Raw genomic sequence first — 18,120 nt, forward strand, 5'->3', positions numbered from 1 at the left:
AAATCAATAATTGACCAAAAAACTTAAGTTCCCGATTGAAGTGAAATGTTATATATTATATTAAATTTATCTTTATTTATTGATTCAAGTGTCTAAGTCAAAGATACTTTTGCTTGAATTTGATGGGAAACTTCAAACTTGATACTCTGCTCCTACTTGATCATTCCATTATATATCTTTCGATTTTGAACTCCATTATATCAAAATGGTTTAAGCAAAAGTATCTTTGACTTAAAGGTAAGTAGAAGCGGATGACACTCAAAGTGAATGTGAGGTAAACGAGATACTCTATCAATTTTATATAATATAAAGGAAAGATTAACTATTTAGTTACCCTGAAATTAATTTTAGAATACCTCAAACCAATTTATTATAGAAATTGGTTTCTTCAAAACTTATTTTCTATAAAGATAAATACTTGAATAGTTAAACATAACACTCCCAGGATCACTATAAAACTAAAGGACGGACCTAAACTTTAGCTAAAAAATAAAGAAAATAAATAATTTGTATTCAATTCTATTTACCATTCGAATAAAAAAAACGAACATAATGTTATATCAATACTTTTAAATAAGTGTAATACTCGAACAAAATATACCCTCTTTTTCTCTACACTCTTTTATTGTCTTTAAAAATTGTTACGAATAACAAAAAAACTATTTAAAAAATATATAAGAAAAGTTAGAAGAAGTGGATAAACTTTGCAGTATTTTATAAAAAGTTCAAATATTTTGATATTTTTAAAAGAATAATGGTTATGAATAATAAAAAAATGAAACTATGCAAAATATTCGAATAGAGGATAATAAAAGTTTTTTGAAATTTATAACCATAGAATATAAAATTTTATTATAGATTATGAAGAGTTTATCACCTAATATTCGAAAATGTTTATTCTTTGTTATCATGGGAGACATGAAGATAGTATTTTTTTAGAAAGGAACCTACACGATAGACTATAGAGTGGAAGAGTGGGAAAAACACACACCATGTAAATGAAGGAAAAATTGATCAGTAGCGTCTTCAAATTCCAAAATTAGTTACTCCCTACGAACTCTTCCGTCTCATTTGGAGTCTCTCGATTCAGTTTCTTGCAAAAATGGAGAGTTTGCAGATACAAGAAGCGACTAATTTGCCTTTCATCGGTTGAGGAATATGAGCAATCAAAGCAAAATTGGCTCATTTAATTTCCTTCTTCATGAGTAAGAGTTTCGTTCCGTTTTTTTTCCCCCAAGAAATAACGTCTGAGCTCTTCAATTTCCCTTTAAAGCCTCTCATGGCAGCTCGACCTCAAATTCCCCGTTTATATATTCCTCTCTTTTCTCTGCATTTTCACATTTGCAGCTCTGTATTCATCTCCCCCTTTTTCTGTCTCAATCGGGGGAGAGATACAGTGTTGAGCCAAAATGAAAAACCGCGGCCTCAGAAAGGTTTCTGCTAAATGGGTTCCTTTCTTTTGCCTCGCTTTCTTCCTCTTTGGGATGCTTCTCACTTCCAGTGGCAGGTGATTGTTTCTCGCTCTGATTCTTGGATTTCTCTGTGTAATCGATTTCTATGTTGGGGTGTTTTTTTTTTTAAAAAAATCTTATTAGGAGATTATGGAATTGGGTTAATGATGTTGCAGGATGTGGACGCCAAAGCAATCGGATTCACGCCTTGTTTCCCGGCTACAAAATGAACAGCAACAACTCTGGAGTGTTTCTGAAGGCATCACTACGAATCAGGTGAAAGTCTAAAGTACTCAAATTTAAGAAGTTGGGTTTTGTTGTTAACATATTTGAGGATTGAATCGTTTTTAGAAATCTATGGAGGACAAGAGAGTGTTGGCGGAGTTTCACAAAACACAGGCAGCAATTCAGTAAGTGTCTTGATTTGGTTCTTTGTATTTTGATCAATTTGATTTCGTCTTTTAAATTGATAATCTGGATTGAAATTTCTGCGTTTTGTGGGGGGCGTTATAGATCTCTAGGCAGGCAAGTTTCTACATTGAAGACGGAAATGGCTGCAGCTCGGAAGGTTACTCCTCCTGACATTAATCTGCCATCAGATAGAAATCATTTCCCAAGGAAGAAGATGTTCATAGTGATTGGAATCAATACTGCCTTTAGCAGTAGAAAGCGGCGTGATACTGTGAGGGAGACATGGATGCCTCAAGGTATTTGGCACTTTCTACTAACTTGTATCTCAAGAAAATGATTGTCCACTGGCAGATTGATTAATTTGATATAAAACAATTTCTACTTGAAAAGCTACTTATCTTCCATTCAAAGGCAATTACACTGTAGATGTTGGAGAATAATACTATAGTATACCATGTTAATTTACCATAGAAAGCTAGTAGATTATGGTTTATTCAATTCTGTATGCATATATAGAGATAACTATGTTTTTTGCTTTGGGGCTTGTAAACACTTTTTGGAATCAGGGGTGAATCAGTAAAGCAATATATCTGCCCCTTAAATTTTCAAAAGAGAAACTTAGCTCGCCTATGAAAATTTCGAGCTCACCGCTGCTTGGAATAGCGAGATAGGACTTAATACCATGGATGTGTATATTTTTTAGAACACTCTTATGCATACATTAGGATCACCCTCAAGGATTATGGTACAGATAAGCATATGCATTCTATCTTAATCCTTGTTTGTATTGATAGCTAAAAAATGTCATTTCCTGTTTGCAGGGGAAAAACTCTTGCAATTGGAGCGCGAGAAGGGAATTATCATTAGGTTCATGATTGGCCATAGGTACCAATAACATTATTCCAGATTGCGTTGGTTATTTTCCTTGAATTGATAGAAGTTAACGTCTGTATTATTAAACAGTGCAAAGTCCAACAGTATCTTGGACCGTGCCATTGACTCAGAAGATGCTCAACACAAGGATTTTCTAAGGCTGGTAAGTAAGAAAGCACATAACACATAATATATGGATGATTAGAATTCTACACGTTGAGATGGACATGGAATTTGGTCTGAGCCGGTCGTTACTTCACAGGAGCACATTGAAGGGTACCATGTCTTGTCTGCAAAAACAAAGATTTTCTTCACCACGGCTTATGCTAAATGGGATGCTGACTTCTATATTAAGGTTGATGATGATGTCCATGTCAATTTAGGTATGCATTACCTTTTGGAATCACTTGCAGTTTCGTTGTAGAATAGTGGTCTGGTGTCAATTTGCTTGTTTTTCTTTGAGATTATCATCAATATCTTAGAGCATAATTGATAACCATTGTGTTCTTTTGAAGAAAAAAAATGCACATTTTATTGTAATTTCTCTCTTTGGAATTTAAACAAAAATGTACGTTTTCTTCGTAGGTGCTTTAGCTACAACTCTTGCGACTCATCGTACTAAGCCGAGAGTGTACATGGGATGTATGAAATCTGGACCCGTTCTCTCTGACAGGTAATTCTTTTGAACGCTTGATTAGCAATAGTTTGTGCATTATCTGTTTTCCCTTATGCTGATCTCAAGCATCTTATGGAACTGTGGAAGGGAACTCAAGCTTCTGATTCTTTTCTTGTAAACTGGAAATAGTATGAAGATTGCAGACAGACTACAAAATCTTACCACCTTCGTACTCCTTCAATTGCTTCATTGCATTTACCCTTCATTTTCCCTCCATTGATTTACTTGTAATGGAGGGAACGGCTAAAAGAACGCAGTTTTCTTTTTCTTTGTACCAGTGAACCTTACCTCAAATGCTCTTGTCATGCTTGATTAAAAAAAAAATACTCTGTCGTGACAGGAATGAGAAATACCATGAACCAGAATATTGGAAGTTCGGAGAGGATGGAAACAAGTATTTCAGACACGCAACTGGACAGATTTATGCAATCTCAAATGATTTAGCTTCTTATATCTCAACCAACCGGTGAGGACAATTGTTTATTTAATTATCACGGTCAATTAGCAGACACGCTGCCTAAGGAGCTCTGTCTAAACAATTTTATGCTGTTTAACCTTTCTATTTGCAAGGCTGTTTAAAGTTGTAAAATTATGTGACTGCAGGCAAATATTGCACAAGTATGCAAATGAGGATGTTTCACTTGGAGCGTGGTTCATTGGTCTCGAGGTCGAGCATATTGATGACCACAGCATGTGCTGCCCCACGGAACTAGGTATGCCTCTTGTTAAGACGTACATCATCAACCAACTAACAAGTCGGAAGTTTGAATTCATGTCACTTGTGTGTGAACTTAAAATAGAAAATGCAGAGTTTTCGAATGATCGTCTTATGTTATAAGTTTTGTGCAAACGGTGGATGCAGATTGTGAGTTGAAAGCACAAGCGGGGAATGCTTGCATTGCTTCATTTGATTGGAAGTGCAGTGGGATATGCGAGTCAGTGGAGAGAATGAAAGAAATTCATGAGAAGTGCGGGGAAAAGAATGACACTCTGTGGACTGCTTCCTTCTGACTTTCTAAAAGTTTTGGCATATAGATATAATATACAGACACAGAGAGAAGCTGTTCTGTTCATTTGCAAGGAGGTAGCTAACGAAGGGGCTGCTTCTTTTTCAGCTGTTGTGGAAGCAATGTGAGAGAGATGAATGAAAATGATTAGTGACGTTTGTTTTTTCTTGTTATTTACACTTGCCAATCCATAGCCTAATAACAATAGGTTATGTTTCTAAATTCATCTATTGGCATTTCTCTGTACTTAAAATTATAGTTCTTTGACAGTAGGGGAACTTCTTGTTCTCTATAGCTTAAAAAATATGATTTAAAGTTTCAGTTTTACATTGACTAAACATGAAATACTTGTTCCTGTAAATATAGATCTAAAAAAAAAAAACTACATACTTTCATATTATCCATTGTGCTAATAGTAATCGTGTTTAAGAAAAACAATTTGGGAAATTGCCAAAAATAGGTTAAAAAAAGAGATTTAAATGAATTTTGGGACAAGTTTTCAAAAGAAAGACTTTTAGGACAATTTGGGTGTGAATAGACAAAAATGCCCTTCATTAAATTTCTATCGCTCTCTATTGATTGTTTCGCCTACCCACGTTCGCTTTCCCTTCTCTTTCGCATAGAACACCTGAAGTAAAAAAAAAAAAAACATCTCCTTTCTTTGGCTTTTCAAATTTCCCGCTCTGCTCTTCGAAGATACTCCGACTGTTCGTCTGTCGTCGGTCCTCCAGTGCATTTCGTCGCTTCTCCTTTTCGAACCTAAGAATCAACTTTGAGCGTGTTCTCTTATTTCAGTGAGTTTTATCTGTAACCCATTTTCAATATATTTGCTTTTTCTTGGCTTGAATCATGACATCGACTTCAACATCGACCGACGGACCCTTCTACAAGATTAATCCTTCCCATCATTTTTATTCCCTAGTAAGCTGTTTGTCTCATTTGGAAAAGACAACACATAATATTAAGGCCAAACTCAAACCCGATCAATTAGCCTTATTTAGGAAAACAAAGTTTGGGCACTTTTTGGACCTAAATATTGTCTTCAATGGGCCACTCATCCACTACTTACTGTTAAGGGAGGTGGAAGATGAAGGAAAGGATTCTATAAGTTTCCTACTAGGGGGCGTTGTTTGTACTTTCGGTAGGAGAGAGTTTAACATCGTAACTGGACTATGGGGTCCTAAAGAGGACTATATTCAGTTGGGTGGGAACAGTCGACTGTTGGAGAAGTTTTTCAAAGACAAGGACTGTGTTTACGTTAGCGACTTAGAAGATATATTTTTGGAATACGAGGGTGATGACGATGATATCGTCAAATTAGCTTTAGTCTACTTTATAGAGATATCTTTGTTGGGAAAAGATAGGCGAACCAAAGTGGACATTGGTTTTTTGAAGATTGCTGATGATTGGAATTCATTTAATAATTATGATTGGGGTCGGATTGTTTTTGTACGCACGCTAAGTGCATTGAAAAGAGCCTTGGACAAGCAATATGCCAAGGGAAAGAAGAAATCAACACAGACAAAAAAATATACTATCAATGGATTTCCGCATGCATTACAGGTATTTGACTTCTTACTTCTTACTTCAAAACTTTAAAAAGATCGTTTAGTTATTTGAAACGATCGTTTAGTTATTTTAAACGATCGTTTAGTTATTTTAAACGATCGTTTAGTTATTTAAACGATCGTTTAGTTCTTTTTAACGATCGTTTAGTTATGTTAAATGATCGTATAGTTGTTTTCAAACGATTGTATAACCACTTGTTTATATATCTATATATATCTTGTGGCACTTTCTAAACTTGTTTGTCAAATGTGGAATAGGTTTGGGCATATGAGTCTATACCAACCATCATTGGATGTGGTGTAGATAAAGTAAACGATCATGCCATACCACGAATGCTGAGGTGGGTGTGCCAACAATCACCAAAGTCCCAAACTATAAGCCAGGTGTTTGACTCGCCAATGGTAAGTAGCAAGCAATAGTAACTTACTTAAGGATCGCGTGATTTTGTGCTTATTTCTTTGTCCTAAATACATTTGCCTTTTTCTATTTGCAGTTTATAATTAAGGCGGTCATTGAGATGACACCTGAAGAGGAGCAATTGAAAATTGCTTCAGGTGAACTTTTTGAAAACTTCCGCTCATCTACCATTATTCAGTCGAAGAATGGTGGTTCAAAAAGAGTACGAGAAGTTGTTAACGATGAAGATGAGTTGAAAAAGAGTAAGAAACAGAAGTCCAAGATTAAGATGAAAAAGGCTATTCGAAATCTCCAAGATCGAGTAGCGGTTGTTGAAGGCCAACTTAATACTATAAAATCCGATATTGACGAATTGAAGGGCCTGATGTCAACCATATTGAAGCACATTGGACTTCAAAGAAAGGTTAGGAATGAAACTGTTAAGTGTATTCACGTTAGTTGTTTCATATTTGGTAACCATGTTCTCGCTAATTCATTTTGAGGTTCCATAGGGTGACGAAGGGGACCACAAGGTGTCCGAAGGCTTGGAGGATGAACACATTGAAGTTAAAAAGAAGGTTTGGTTCCATGTTCATGCTAATATTGATGTTTAATTTCTATCATTATATACACTAATGCATTATGAGCTTCCATAGGGTGACGAAGATGTGTTGGAGAAGAAGGTTGATATTGGTTTAGAGGAGCCAATAGATGTCGTTGACGATGAGGACGTCATAGAGATAGAACCATTTCTCACTCAACGACCACACGTTCGGCCCGCCCGTAGGAAGCGTGCAAGTGTTTACCTATCAACCCCATTCACAACTCTACCTAAACGGTCTCTGACATCAACCACCAGCACCTCTGAGTCTGAAGCAATTGTTTATGATCCTATGCACAAAATACTTGACGTCCATTTAGATAGACTTCGAGCGTGGATTACAGACAAGCGTACAGACGATGAGCTGCGTGAAACCTTTCATGGGAAAAAATCGAAGGCTTTTTTCAGAGACTTGTTTATGTGTCGCCGGTGGTTGTCGGATGAGGTATGGGATTATCTTATCATTTATGCAATTATAATTTTATCATTGTTATGGTTCTATACATTTACTGCTTACTTTTGTTTGTATTAGCATTTGGATGCACTTTTTCTTTTCATTCGCTTGAAGATTAAGGCAGCCGGGATACCTTCTTCTCAGAACTTCACAACTGCGGACACAATCTTTATGGTTTGTAATCGTCTCGTTACTTTATGTATGTATTTGCGTTTGATATTTGTCTTTCGGTCTGATATTTGCGTTTGTATGTTTTTCTTTGCAGCGCATTTTAGTTTCGAAGTGGCCCCTATACAAAGAATGTATTAAAGAGAATCGCCCGTTTGACTGGGACGAAGAGTATAGGTTGGTTGACTATGTTGTCGGGTCAAAAGTGGACTTCCAAGATCCTTGGGCAAGTGTTGATTACGTTTACTCTCCATTCAATGTCCATGGCAACCATTGGGTTCTATTATGCTTGGATTTGGTAAGTTGTCAAGTGAAGGTATGGGATTCGCTTCCGTCACTTACAACTGCCGAAGAGATGACAAACATATTACTGCCCATTCGACAGTTGGTGCCAAAGTTGTTAGATAGTACTGGCTTCTTTGATAGGAGAGGTAGATCATCGACATACAAGGAACCTTGGCCAGTTGTCATTGTTGACCCAATTCCACTTCAACGAAATAATTGTGATTGTGGCGTATTCGCAATTAAGTATTTTGAGTACATAGCTGCTGGTGTTGGTTTAGATACATTATGTCAAGAAAACATGTCATACTTTAGAAAACAATTAGCATTTCAAGTATGGACCAACCAACACTCCTATGTATTGAAATATTAACATAAATCACAAGTATCAATTGGCTGTTCTATTATTGTGTATGTTGCATTTCAATTAGTAGTATCGATTATTCTCTATGTTGCAAAACTACTTGTAGCTAAACGATCGCTGAATTTTTTTATGATTTTAAGAATATCGTTTAGACTTTACCAAACGATCGTTTAGACTGTACCAAACGATCGTTTAGACTTTACCAAACGATCGTTTAGACTTTACTAAACGATCGCTTAATATTTTGACGTTTATTAAGAAGATCGTTTAGACATCGTTTATTAAGAAGATCGTTTACACTTACCGAACGATCGTTTAGACTTTACCAAACGATCGTTTAGACTTTACTAAACGATCGCTTAATATTTTGACATTTATTAAGAAGATCGTTTAGACATCGTTTATTAAGAAGATCGTTTATACATATGTGCGCGATGAGTATTTCTCTACACGAATATTTTGTGATATGTATCTAAACGAATACAAATATTAACTCAAATATTCTTTCTCAATTTTGGTCGCGTTTAATTGAAAATATCACAAAGTATTTATTTTATAACAAAGTTTAAAATTATAATATGTTATTCTCTCTATAAAAATTACATAAAAAAATTATATAAACGAATACAAATATTAACAAAAGTATTTATTGGCCCAAAGTTCCAGCACATATTGTTGTCTAAACAGTTTCATGTTTGGCACAGTTAGACAACCAAGGTCACTAGCAGTTACAAGGCATTCAACAAATTTGGTACAGAAAATTCCACAATCCAATGAACGCCCTTTCTGTAATGTGGCCTTCGATCTGCGTATTGGCCAAGGGCCATATGTGAAACGATCTGAATGGAGGTTGACTCCAATTGCAATCGCGAGTGAGGCAATGCATCGTGCAGGCATTTGAAGAGCTTCATCAACAAGTTTCTGCTCAACATAATTTGGCATTGAGTCGAACACGTAGATCCTGCATTTTCTCATATCAGCTGCAATAGCCAACCAGTGTTCTTTTATGTTGATGCAGGTAATCACGTAGTTGACATCTCCCCACCCTGGTATGTCGTTGTAATCACCAACAGCAGTGTTGAAATAGTATTCGACATCTTTTTCTGTCCATATACTTAGGTGTGCTGTTGGGTCTGTCCATTCAGCTTTCTTATTATCTGGTGTCACCAGATGAGTATCAAAAATGTGGTTCCAAACAATGCAGTCTGGTTTATTGATTCCAGTCTTCAAGAACAAGTCAAAATTTAATCAGAATATAATGATGCAGTTTAACTTGTATACAAAAAAAAAATTAAAGAATAACAACTTACCAGAAAAGAGGAATGTAATATTCTAAAAGAACGCTTGCAATGGTGCTTGAGATGCAACATTTTATTCTGCAAGTGGGCGAATAGCAGATCCAATGTCTACAAAGAAAAAATAAACGATCGTTTAATGAATGAAAGGAGAGGATAAGCGATCGCATAAGAAATGTACATGTGATCGTTTACGTAGTAAGCGATCGTGTAATATTAACTTAACGATCGTTTAGTTAATAGAAGCGATCGTTTAGTTAATAGAAGCGATCGTATATCAAATATAAGCGATCGTTTGGGAAGAGTACTTACGTCTCCATGTACCCATGTGTTTTCTTCAAGCTGTCTGAAAAAGTCTTTCTTTCTGGTTGTGGAGACTACTTTCCTTTCTTCATGGGTTGTTTTTCTTGATTTTTTCCATTGCAAGTATTCCTTCCATAATTTTGGATCCACTTTCCACATCGGATTATATGGATCTACTTCTCTGATTTCCACATCTGGGACAGGTGTTGTAGATACTGATATGATCTGAGCAGATGTTGTGGGTGGATTACCTTGTTCATCTTCATGTTGCACCTCTTTATTTGCTATTTTACATAGCTTTCTTCTCTTTATTGGTTTTTCTTCCACATCTTTATCAGGCACAGTTACTGGTTCTTTTTCAACCAAAGTAACTGCTTCATCATTTTTTTTCATCTCAACCTGTTTTTTTGTTGTTTCCTGCAATGTAATCGTATTAAACAAGTAACAAACTATTCATTCAAACGACTACAAATTTGTTGTGTATACATACCAGTTGAGATTCTTCATTTACAATTTGTACAGTTTGATCCATTGGAGCCAATTCACAAAGTGCAAGAGGTTGGCTCACATATGGAAGGGTAGTAATCATCTGTGGCAGGTCTGATTCTTTCTGAATTTGATGACTTAGACTATCCGATATATCTCTTATAGTCATTAGCAAGTCTGCATCCCTACCGTCTATGCTTATATCACTACCACGTTCCTCTTCATGTTCCCTAAACAAAATGAGAAGAAACATGAGAATAAGAAAAAAAAATACAATTGTTAGGTATTTATAAACTAGTAAACAATGAATGAAATGTTAACCTTTGGGTTTCCTCTTGACGTTCAGTATGTTGTTCTTCAGTAGGTTGTTGTTGAGTATGTTGTTCTTGAACAACATACTCATTGTCATTCTGATCAGTATGATCATTCCCTTGATTTTCAGTTTGATTCTAACAAACAAATAAAAACGAACATAAAATTAAAAAAATAATGTATTGTTAAACCATCGTGTATATAAAAGTAAACGATCGCGTAACTTTGATAAACGATCGTCTATCGAAGTTAAACGATCGAGTAACTTTGATAAACGATCGTCTATCAAAGTTATACGATCGTTTATCTAATGTATGATGAAAACAAATTTTACCTGGACCAATCTCTCCAGCATCTGCTTCATTTCATACAGCTCCAATGACTGCTTTGTGATTGTGTCATCCATCCTACAGACTATAGAAGTCAGTGTGGATAAATCCTTACGAACTTCTTTTATTTCCTTCTTCAGTTTCTTGTAGGATTTTGAATGACTTCGTTCTTCTTTGTCATTGGACTTCTTTGATCTGAAATGTTTCTTCTTGGTGATTGGATGCATTTCAGACTCCTCAGCCACTGTTTGACTTTGTTCCCTTTGGGGTGAGAGTTGTTCTCTTTGTGGAGATGAGTCTGATTGCTCCAATGATTTGTTGTTCATTGCTCCAATGGATTCATCCTCCTCCATTTGCATGTTATCATCCCCTCGAATTCGACTCTCCATGAAAGCCTTCTCTTGGGTTGACATCTTGAGTTTAGGTTGAACAACAGTCTGCAATGTAATTGTATTATTGGATTGTGTAATTATATTAAACGATGACTGACAGGTTTTACTTACATTTTTGTTGTCGAATATGTTATTCTGCAGCATTTTGTAAGATGGAGCTTGTGTACAATTCCATCTCAATATCCTTGGGATTAATCCCTTACTGTTTCTTGTGGCCAGGTGCTCATTTGCGGTTGAGAGTACTTCATAAGCCCACACCTACAACATTTAAACAAATATGTTAAACTTTGATGTTCAATTGGCATTTACTTAAAGTGTATGAAGAAATAAAAATCACCTGAAAAGCAAGGACGTAGCCTTTGATGTTATAGTATGACACTGCTTTGGAACTTCGTGTCTTCTTCAGCTCGTATGCTTCTTTTTTGCCTTGGAGACTTGTCTTTAAACTGTTGAGCAGACGAGTGTAGAAGAAAGTTGACCAATCGAAGCTTTTAAATGCTTCTTCATCATCAACTCTTCCCAAAATGTCCATGTCAAACTGTGTTTTCTTATCCTTCCCGACCATCACAGTTTCTATAAAGACGGCCAAGGCGACCTTCACAGCATCGTCATCATTTGTAAACTCAAAATTCTTGAAAATTTCCTCAATTTCCAAGCATGTTATTACTTTCTTATTTTCTGATCCGAATAGAAGACTTTGCAGTCGCTTGCTATCGCAATCTTTCTCCAATGGATTGTTTGTTGGCCACAATCCAGTTATGATGTTGAATTCCTTTTGGGTAAAACGGACGTTCTTCCCTAAAACCGAGAAACAGATTCCATCTGCGTTACCGTCTTCAGGTATCTGCCTCAGCAAGAAATGATGGATCAACTGGCCGTTGAATACCATGTTCACATTCAGCAATGGACCAAAAATTGTTTTTTCGAACATTTGCAGCTGGTCCTTGGTCAGTTTATCCTTAATAAGACTGCCAATCTTGTGCACTTGGCATGACACAGTGGCAGGGAAATACTTTTCGCTAGGTACAACCATCCTGAAATGAATATAATATATTGAAGACAGAAGTCGAACCCGAAACCCTAAACGCTTCACAATAATAATATAAGAACACAGTGATAGTTTTTGAAGACAGAAGTTGAAACGTTTGAAATATAAACAAAGGAAAAGTGTAACGTTATAGTAGGAAAAGTTCGGGAAAATACCTTTTAACGTTGACGAAAACTATGGACTGAGACAAAAATGGTCTGAGAGAACAATGGACTGAGAGAAAACGAAGGTGTCATCAGTGCGGTTGTGTATTGCGTAGTGACGAAAAACGAAAAGTGAGAAGGCGGAACGTATATATATATCGGTCGTTTTTACCAAAGGGGCAATATTGTAAATTCGCATACTTTTTTTGAAATGTTGAATCGCGGTTGTAAACAATTCGCGGGTGTCTTTCGTTGTTTCAAAAGATCGTTTAGTTTATGTAAACGATCGTTTAGTTTTTTATAGTCGATCGTTTAGTTAATTTCAAACGATCGATTGGTTGTTTTAAACGATCGTTTAGTTTTGTTCGACCAATCGTTTAGTTTTGTTTAACTGATCGTTTAGTTAATTTCAAGGTATCGATTGGTTGTTTTAAACGATCGTTTAGTTTTGTTTGACCAATCGTTTAGTTTTGTTTCACCGATCGTTTAGTTTTGTTTTAAACTATCGTTTAGTTGTTTTCAAACGATCGTTTGGTTGTTCTTAACCGATCGTTTAGTTATTTTTAAACGATCGTTTACATATTTTTAAACGAACATTTAGTTATTTTTAAACGATCATAAAACCAGTGTTTGTGTTCTTAAATGAATAAGTCAATCGTTATTTTCGTCTTCTTCATCCATTTGGACGCACAGAAAGTAAGAATGTTGGGACAAATCATTAAGAAAACACATCATTAACAAACATTCATTAATTAGTGTAATACTTGGTACATTGGTAGGGAAATTTCTAATCTTGTATGCTCGACTTGTCGGTATATGAAATTGGATTGGTACACGTTAATCTGTTGTGACCTATTTGTTTACACCGACCACACTTATGCAATTTCGGAGCTTCACCAACACTTGGAATCCTCTTTTTCTTCGGTCGACCAACTCTTTTGACTACTTTTGGAGGTAAAACAGTCATATGTACGTAGTCTTCGCTTGTCTTCCAATCTGACTGATTCCCAACTGGGTAGACGGCCTCCGCATATGCAGCCAACAAACATTCATTAGTGTAATAATTAGCACATAAACTATAAACATTTATATTACGAACCCGTGCTGCAGCAATGGCATGTGAGCATGGTAGTTGCTCAGCTTGAAACTCCTTGCAAGTGCATTCTTTAGTCTGAAGGTTTACGACCTCCTCCTTATCTAAATCTTTGACATGAAATTGGTAACAGTCAATTGGGTTGACCTTCATTGTCAAAGCTCCTTCTTGTTTCTTTTGAATAACTAACTCTGCCCATTTGGTCAATGTAGACGTCACTTTAATGCCTTCTTCTCGACGCTCCCAAAACCAACGTTGTAGCAAAGCTCGAACATTTTCAAGGAATGAAGCAATAGGCAAATCTCTAGGTTCTTTCAGTATAGAATTCATGGACTCCGCTATATTTGTTGTCATCATGTTATACCGTCTTCCTGGGCAGTGAACACGAGACCATCGTGCTATTCCAACATCATTTAAATATTTCCCTGAACCATTAGGAAATGAAAGAAGATGTCTCCACGCTTCAACAAACGTTGATTCACGATATGTTCTCGATGCATTATAAAACAAAGTAGCAACCGTGTCATTCTTATATTTATCATGCAAATTTTGACTCAAATGTTGGACACAAAGGCCGTGGAATGCAGATGGGAAAACTGATGAAATACCCTTGGCGAAGCATGTTTTCCGATCTGTCACAAAGCCTAGATTAGGCACCTCCCCTATTGCACCTTTCAATTTTTCTAAGAACCACTGTATTGAGTCATCTGTTTCTCTATCAACTACTCCAAAGGCTAGAGGATAGATCTGATTGTTACCATCTAAACAAACGGCCACTATCAACTGACCCCGATATTTGTTCTTAAGAAATGTTCCGTCCATGACTATGACCGGTCTAATGCAATTTAAGAATCCTCTAACACATGCACCAACAGCCATAAAAAGATATTTAAAGAAACGATCATCTTCGAGTTCCATGTGAAATATTGTACCTGAATTTGTAAATTTGAGTGCTTCACCATATCTACGCAAAAGATTATATGACTCTTCAGGAGACCCTCGCACTCGTTCATATGCATTTTCTCTGGCACGCCATGCTTTCTCATAACTCATATTTATGCCATAGTCTTGCCTCATGTCTTCTATGATATCACGTGGTTTGTATATGCGACCGGGCCCCTTGAATTTGGACTTGATTAATTCTCCAACAACCCAAGATTTTGCTTGCCTATGGTCACGATTCAAAAACTCAAGAGAACATGAATGAACTTTCACATACTTTTTAATCTTGAATATATTTGAATCCTTCAGTCTAACCGCTCGCAATCTCCAACCACACTTGTTGTCGATGCATCTAACGAAAAGAACCTCTTTTGTAGACTTTTTTACTACAAACTGAAAATTTTTTTTCATTGCCAACACACTTAATCTCATTGACAAATCTCTCTTGCAAAAAAATATTTGTCCTACATCCAACTCTTCACTTGTAGAGCTTTCTTCCGACCAGCCACTTCCTTTTGTCTTCAACTTCCGACTAGAGGACCTGTAGTCAACTTTACCTTTTCCTTTGCAATCTTTTGTAGGAGCATCTCTTTGTTCTGGGATGTCAAACAATTCATTGTACATCTCAACTGACTCCAATGTAAAAGTATCATCTATTGAATGATATGACTCATATGATTCCCATATAGCCGAATTGGTCCCTATCATGTTATGACACAAGCCACCCTCGACTTCACCAATATCAACTTCATTCTCATCTAATCTATCCATTCCAATTGGAGGAGGATGAGGGTTTAAATTTTGAACTTGGTTGCTCCCAGATACTGAATTGTAATCTTTGTTTAACACTTTCATGCTTCGATTGCTTGTAGGCTCAAACGATAGGTATAGGGGGACCTCCAATGGATTTTCACTAAGAATATAAAACTTCAAATCACGGTCATTGCTTAACTCAAATGGAGGAGCTTCCTTTTCCCCTTTGATCTCATATATACATCTTATCTTTATGTCAAACTTTGTAGGGTCAACTTCTGCAAGGTCATATAGTTCAGACTGTAAATCTTTGTGTGTTATTTCTTTAGGGACAACAATGCCTTTTAACACTCCTCCTTCATATTTTCTTCGTCCCTCATCCCATTCACCACCGTGACGCACTAAAATCCGAACATGTGCCATCCTTAAACTACCTTAAGTACTTTTGTATCTTAAAAAATTGATTTGAACTTAAGAACCTACAAAATGCGTGCAAGATGTAAAGAAATGAATTAGGAGGTGTACCAATTTGATTTTGAAATAAATAGTGGAAGTTTGGAACGTGCGAGATGTGTGCGAGATGTGTGCGAGATACGTGCGAGATGTGTGCGAGATACGTGCGAGATAAAGCATGAGGGCCTAAGAGAGTTACTAAACATGCAAAGAATAGCTCTAAATGGATTAGGAGGTGTACCAAGTTGATTTTGAAATAAATAGTGAAAGTTCGGAACGTGCGAGATGTGTGCGAGATACGTGCGAGATACGTGCGAGATAAAGCATGAGGGCCTAAGAGAGTTACTAAACATGCAAAGAATAGCTCTAAATGGATTAGGAGGTGTACCAAGTTGATTTTGAAATAAATAGTGAAAGTTTGGAACGTGCGAGATACGTGCGAGATAAGTGCGAGATAAAAAAAAAATGCGAGATAAAAAAAAAAAACCTTAATTCCTTCTATTCCTATTGCTTACTCCTCCTCTATTTGATCCAACTAAATCCTCATCCTCTAGTTCAATTCATTTTTCACTAGCCATTGAACATTGAACTTTCTAAGAACCTAAAACCAAAATTTGACTAAACTAATTTACGGCAAATAAGTCCAATTCCAAAAACCAGACAATTACGGATGAAAATAGCACCAAATACCCTAACAAACATTTACTTACAGCAGATAAATTGAAAATCGGTTATACATGAAACTCACCTAAATAAGACGCTCGAAGTTGATTGAATGGTCCGAATAGGAGCGACGAAATGCACTGGACAACGACCGACGAAGGGCAAGCGACGAAGGGCAAGCGACGAAGGGCAAACGACGATGGGCAAGCGACGATGGGCAAGTGACGATGAACAACTGACGATGGCCGGAGTAGGTTCAAGTGTTCTACACGAAAGAAAAGAGAAGGGAAACGGAACTATACGCGAAAGAGAACGAATCAGAGAAGGGAAAGCAACGTGGAAGAGGGAAAGGAAAGGAAGGGCATTTTTGTCTATTCACACCCAAATTGTCCTAAAAGTCTTTCTTTTGAAAACTTGTCCCAAAATTCATTTAAATCTCTTTTTTTAACCTATTTTTGGCAATTTCCCAAACAATTTCTAACTCGATCATGATTAAGGAACAGTAAGATCTAATTCTAACTTGGGTAAGTGAAAAAAATCATTCCATACTCGAGTAAAACTTGATGTAATTCTTCCTATAAATACATCATTTGTCCATATGAGAGATGTGAAACTAGAACTTTTTGATTTCTTCCTTTTATAGTTCATCTCTAATTTGTGCATCATAACCATTTTTACTTGTTTTTCTAGGCGATCACTAAATGAAATTACAACTTTTTCAAAGGAAACGGAAAGATTATTAAGATTTTTTTAGCTATATTTTGATATCAATTAAAAAGGAGTGCTAACTTGCAACACGAGTCTACAAATTAGGGATTTGATTTTCCACATATTGTTAATTAAAGATTAATCTACGTCTCAAAATTAAGTAAACGACAACTTATTTCTTATGATTCTGCTAAGAAAAATGAAAACTCTAGCGAAAAGACATAAACGAATCAAATTCCCAAAACCCAAAATGAAAAAGAACACATGGGCAAATCGAATCATACTTATTCAAAATCAAAAGAAAATGTATATGTGCAAATTAGATCTCTACATTCCAACCCAAAATAAAAGTCAATCTTTAGACTTTAGCACAAAAGAAAATGTTGGTGAAAGGAAACTAACCTTCAAGTGAGAACAAATAAAAGTAAAACAAGGTCAAATAATCTACGTATATAGCAAAATTCAGAACAAATTTTATAGTTCGTTGGTGAAAGAGAAAAAAAGGAAAAGACATAGAAAGAAAGCAGAAATATATATATATATATATATATATATATATATATATATATATATATATATATATATATATATATAAGGAACAAACTTTATCACAATATAGAAAAAAAAAAGAAAAAAGAAAAATATTACACGGAGGGGAAAAAAGATTAAATGTAAAAATATATTAAAATATATTTAAATTAATAAACAGACACTTTACGCTTATTAAATGGGATTGAATACTCATTATAACATCCAATTTATGTTATGTTATCTCCGTTGATAGCCTTATAGTCGTTCTATCATTATAACGAAAATACTCTCACCATATGTTGTTATGAAATCAAACAAATTAAAAACGTAAACCGTAGATAAACTACACAAAGATTTACGGTGACATTAAATTAATGTGTCATCACTTTTCGAAATTACTAATTTACACTCAAAATT

At 35.8% G+C, this 18,120-nt stretch overlaps 4 protein-coding genes across 5 annotated transcripts; 3 read left to right on the plus strand and 1 right to left on the minus strand.

The window, feature by feature from the left end:
* The first annotated feature begins 916 nt into the window (after positions 1-916).
* LOC103488414 (beta-1,3-galactosyltransferase 7) lies at positions 917-4,745 on the plus strand. Its single transcript, XM_008447134.3, has 12 exons — positions 917-1,205; positions 1,348-1,507; positions 1,628-1,727; positions 1,803-1,861; positions 1,965-2,158; positions 2,684-2,747; positions 2,826-2,898; positions 2,998-3,118; positions 3,321-3,408; positions 3,752-3,877; positions 4,015-4,124; positions 4,274-4,745. Exons 2-12 carry the CDS (start codon positions 1,410-1,412, stop codon positions 4,420-4,422), a joined length of 1,182 nt encoding a protein of 393 aa, XP_008445356.1. The 5' UTR covers positions 917-1,205; positions 1,348-1,409; the 3' UTR covers positions 4,423-4,745.
* A 128-nt stretch (positions 4,746-4,873) lies between these two features.
* LOC127148461 (uncharacterized) lies at positions 4,874-6,490 on the plus strand. The gene is made up of 2 exons (XM_051082153.1): positions 4,874-5,981; positions 6,245-6,490. The coding sequence occupies exons 1-2, from the start codon at positions 5,268-5,270 to the stop codon at positions 6,404-6,406; spliced, it is 876 nt and encodes a 291-aa protein (XP_050938110.1). The 5' UTR covers positions 4,874-5,267; the 3' UTR covers positions 6,407-6,490.
* LOC127148460 (uncharacterized) lies at positions 6,486-8,295 on the plus strand. Its single transcript, XM_051082151.1, has 5 exons — positions 6,486-6,807; positions 6,896-6,961; positions 7,040-7,429; positions 7,517-7,612; positions 7,704-8,295. The coding sequence occupies exons 1-5, from the start codon at positions 6,505-6,507 to the stop codon at positions 8,259-8,261; spliced, it is 1,413 nt and encodes a 470-aa protein (XP_050938108.1). The 5' UTR covers positions 6,486-6,504; the 3' UTR covers positions 8,262-8,295.
* Positions 8,296-8,833: 538 nt separating this feature from the next.
* LOC127148462 (uncharacterized) lies at positions 8,834-12,417 on the minus strand. Of its 2 annotated transcripts, none has more exons than XM_051082155.1 (8): positions 11,707-12,417; positions 11,481-11,627; positions 10,983-11,414; positions 10,658-10,785; positions 10,341-10,566; positions 9,860-10,249; positions 9,563-9,658; positions 8,834-9,476 (listed from the first exon to the last, which is right to left on the minus strand). In XM_051082155.1, exons 1-8 carry the CDS (start codon positions 12,400-12,402, stop codon positions 8,886-8,888), a joined length of 2,706 nt encoding a protein of 901 aa, XP_050938112.1. In that variant the 5' UTR covers positions 12,403-12,417; the 3' UTR covers positions 8,834-8,885. The 2 variants fall into 2 exon arrangements, with proteins under 2 accessions (XP_050938112.1, XP_050938111.1); XM_051082154.1 differs by having other exon boundaries at positions 9,860-10,267.
* Between the last annotated feature and the right edge of the window lie 5,703 nt (positions 12,418-18,120).

This window comes from Cucumis melo, chromosome 3 (assembly GCF_025177605.1).
Source record: "Cucumis melo cultivar AY chromosome 3, USDA_Cmelo_AY_1.0, whole genome shotgun sequence".
Classification (NCBI taxonomy): domain Eukaryota; kingdom Viridiplantae; phylum Streptophyta; class Magnoliopsida; order Cucurbitales; family Cucurbitaceae; genus Cucumis; species Cucumis melo.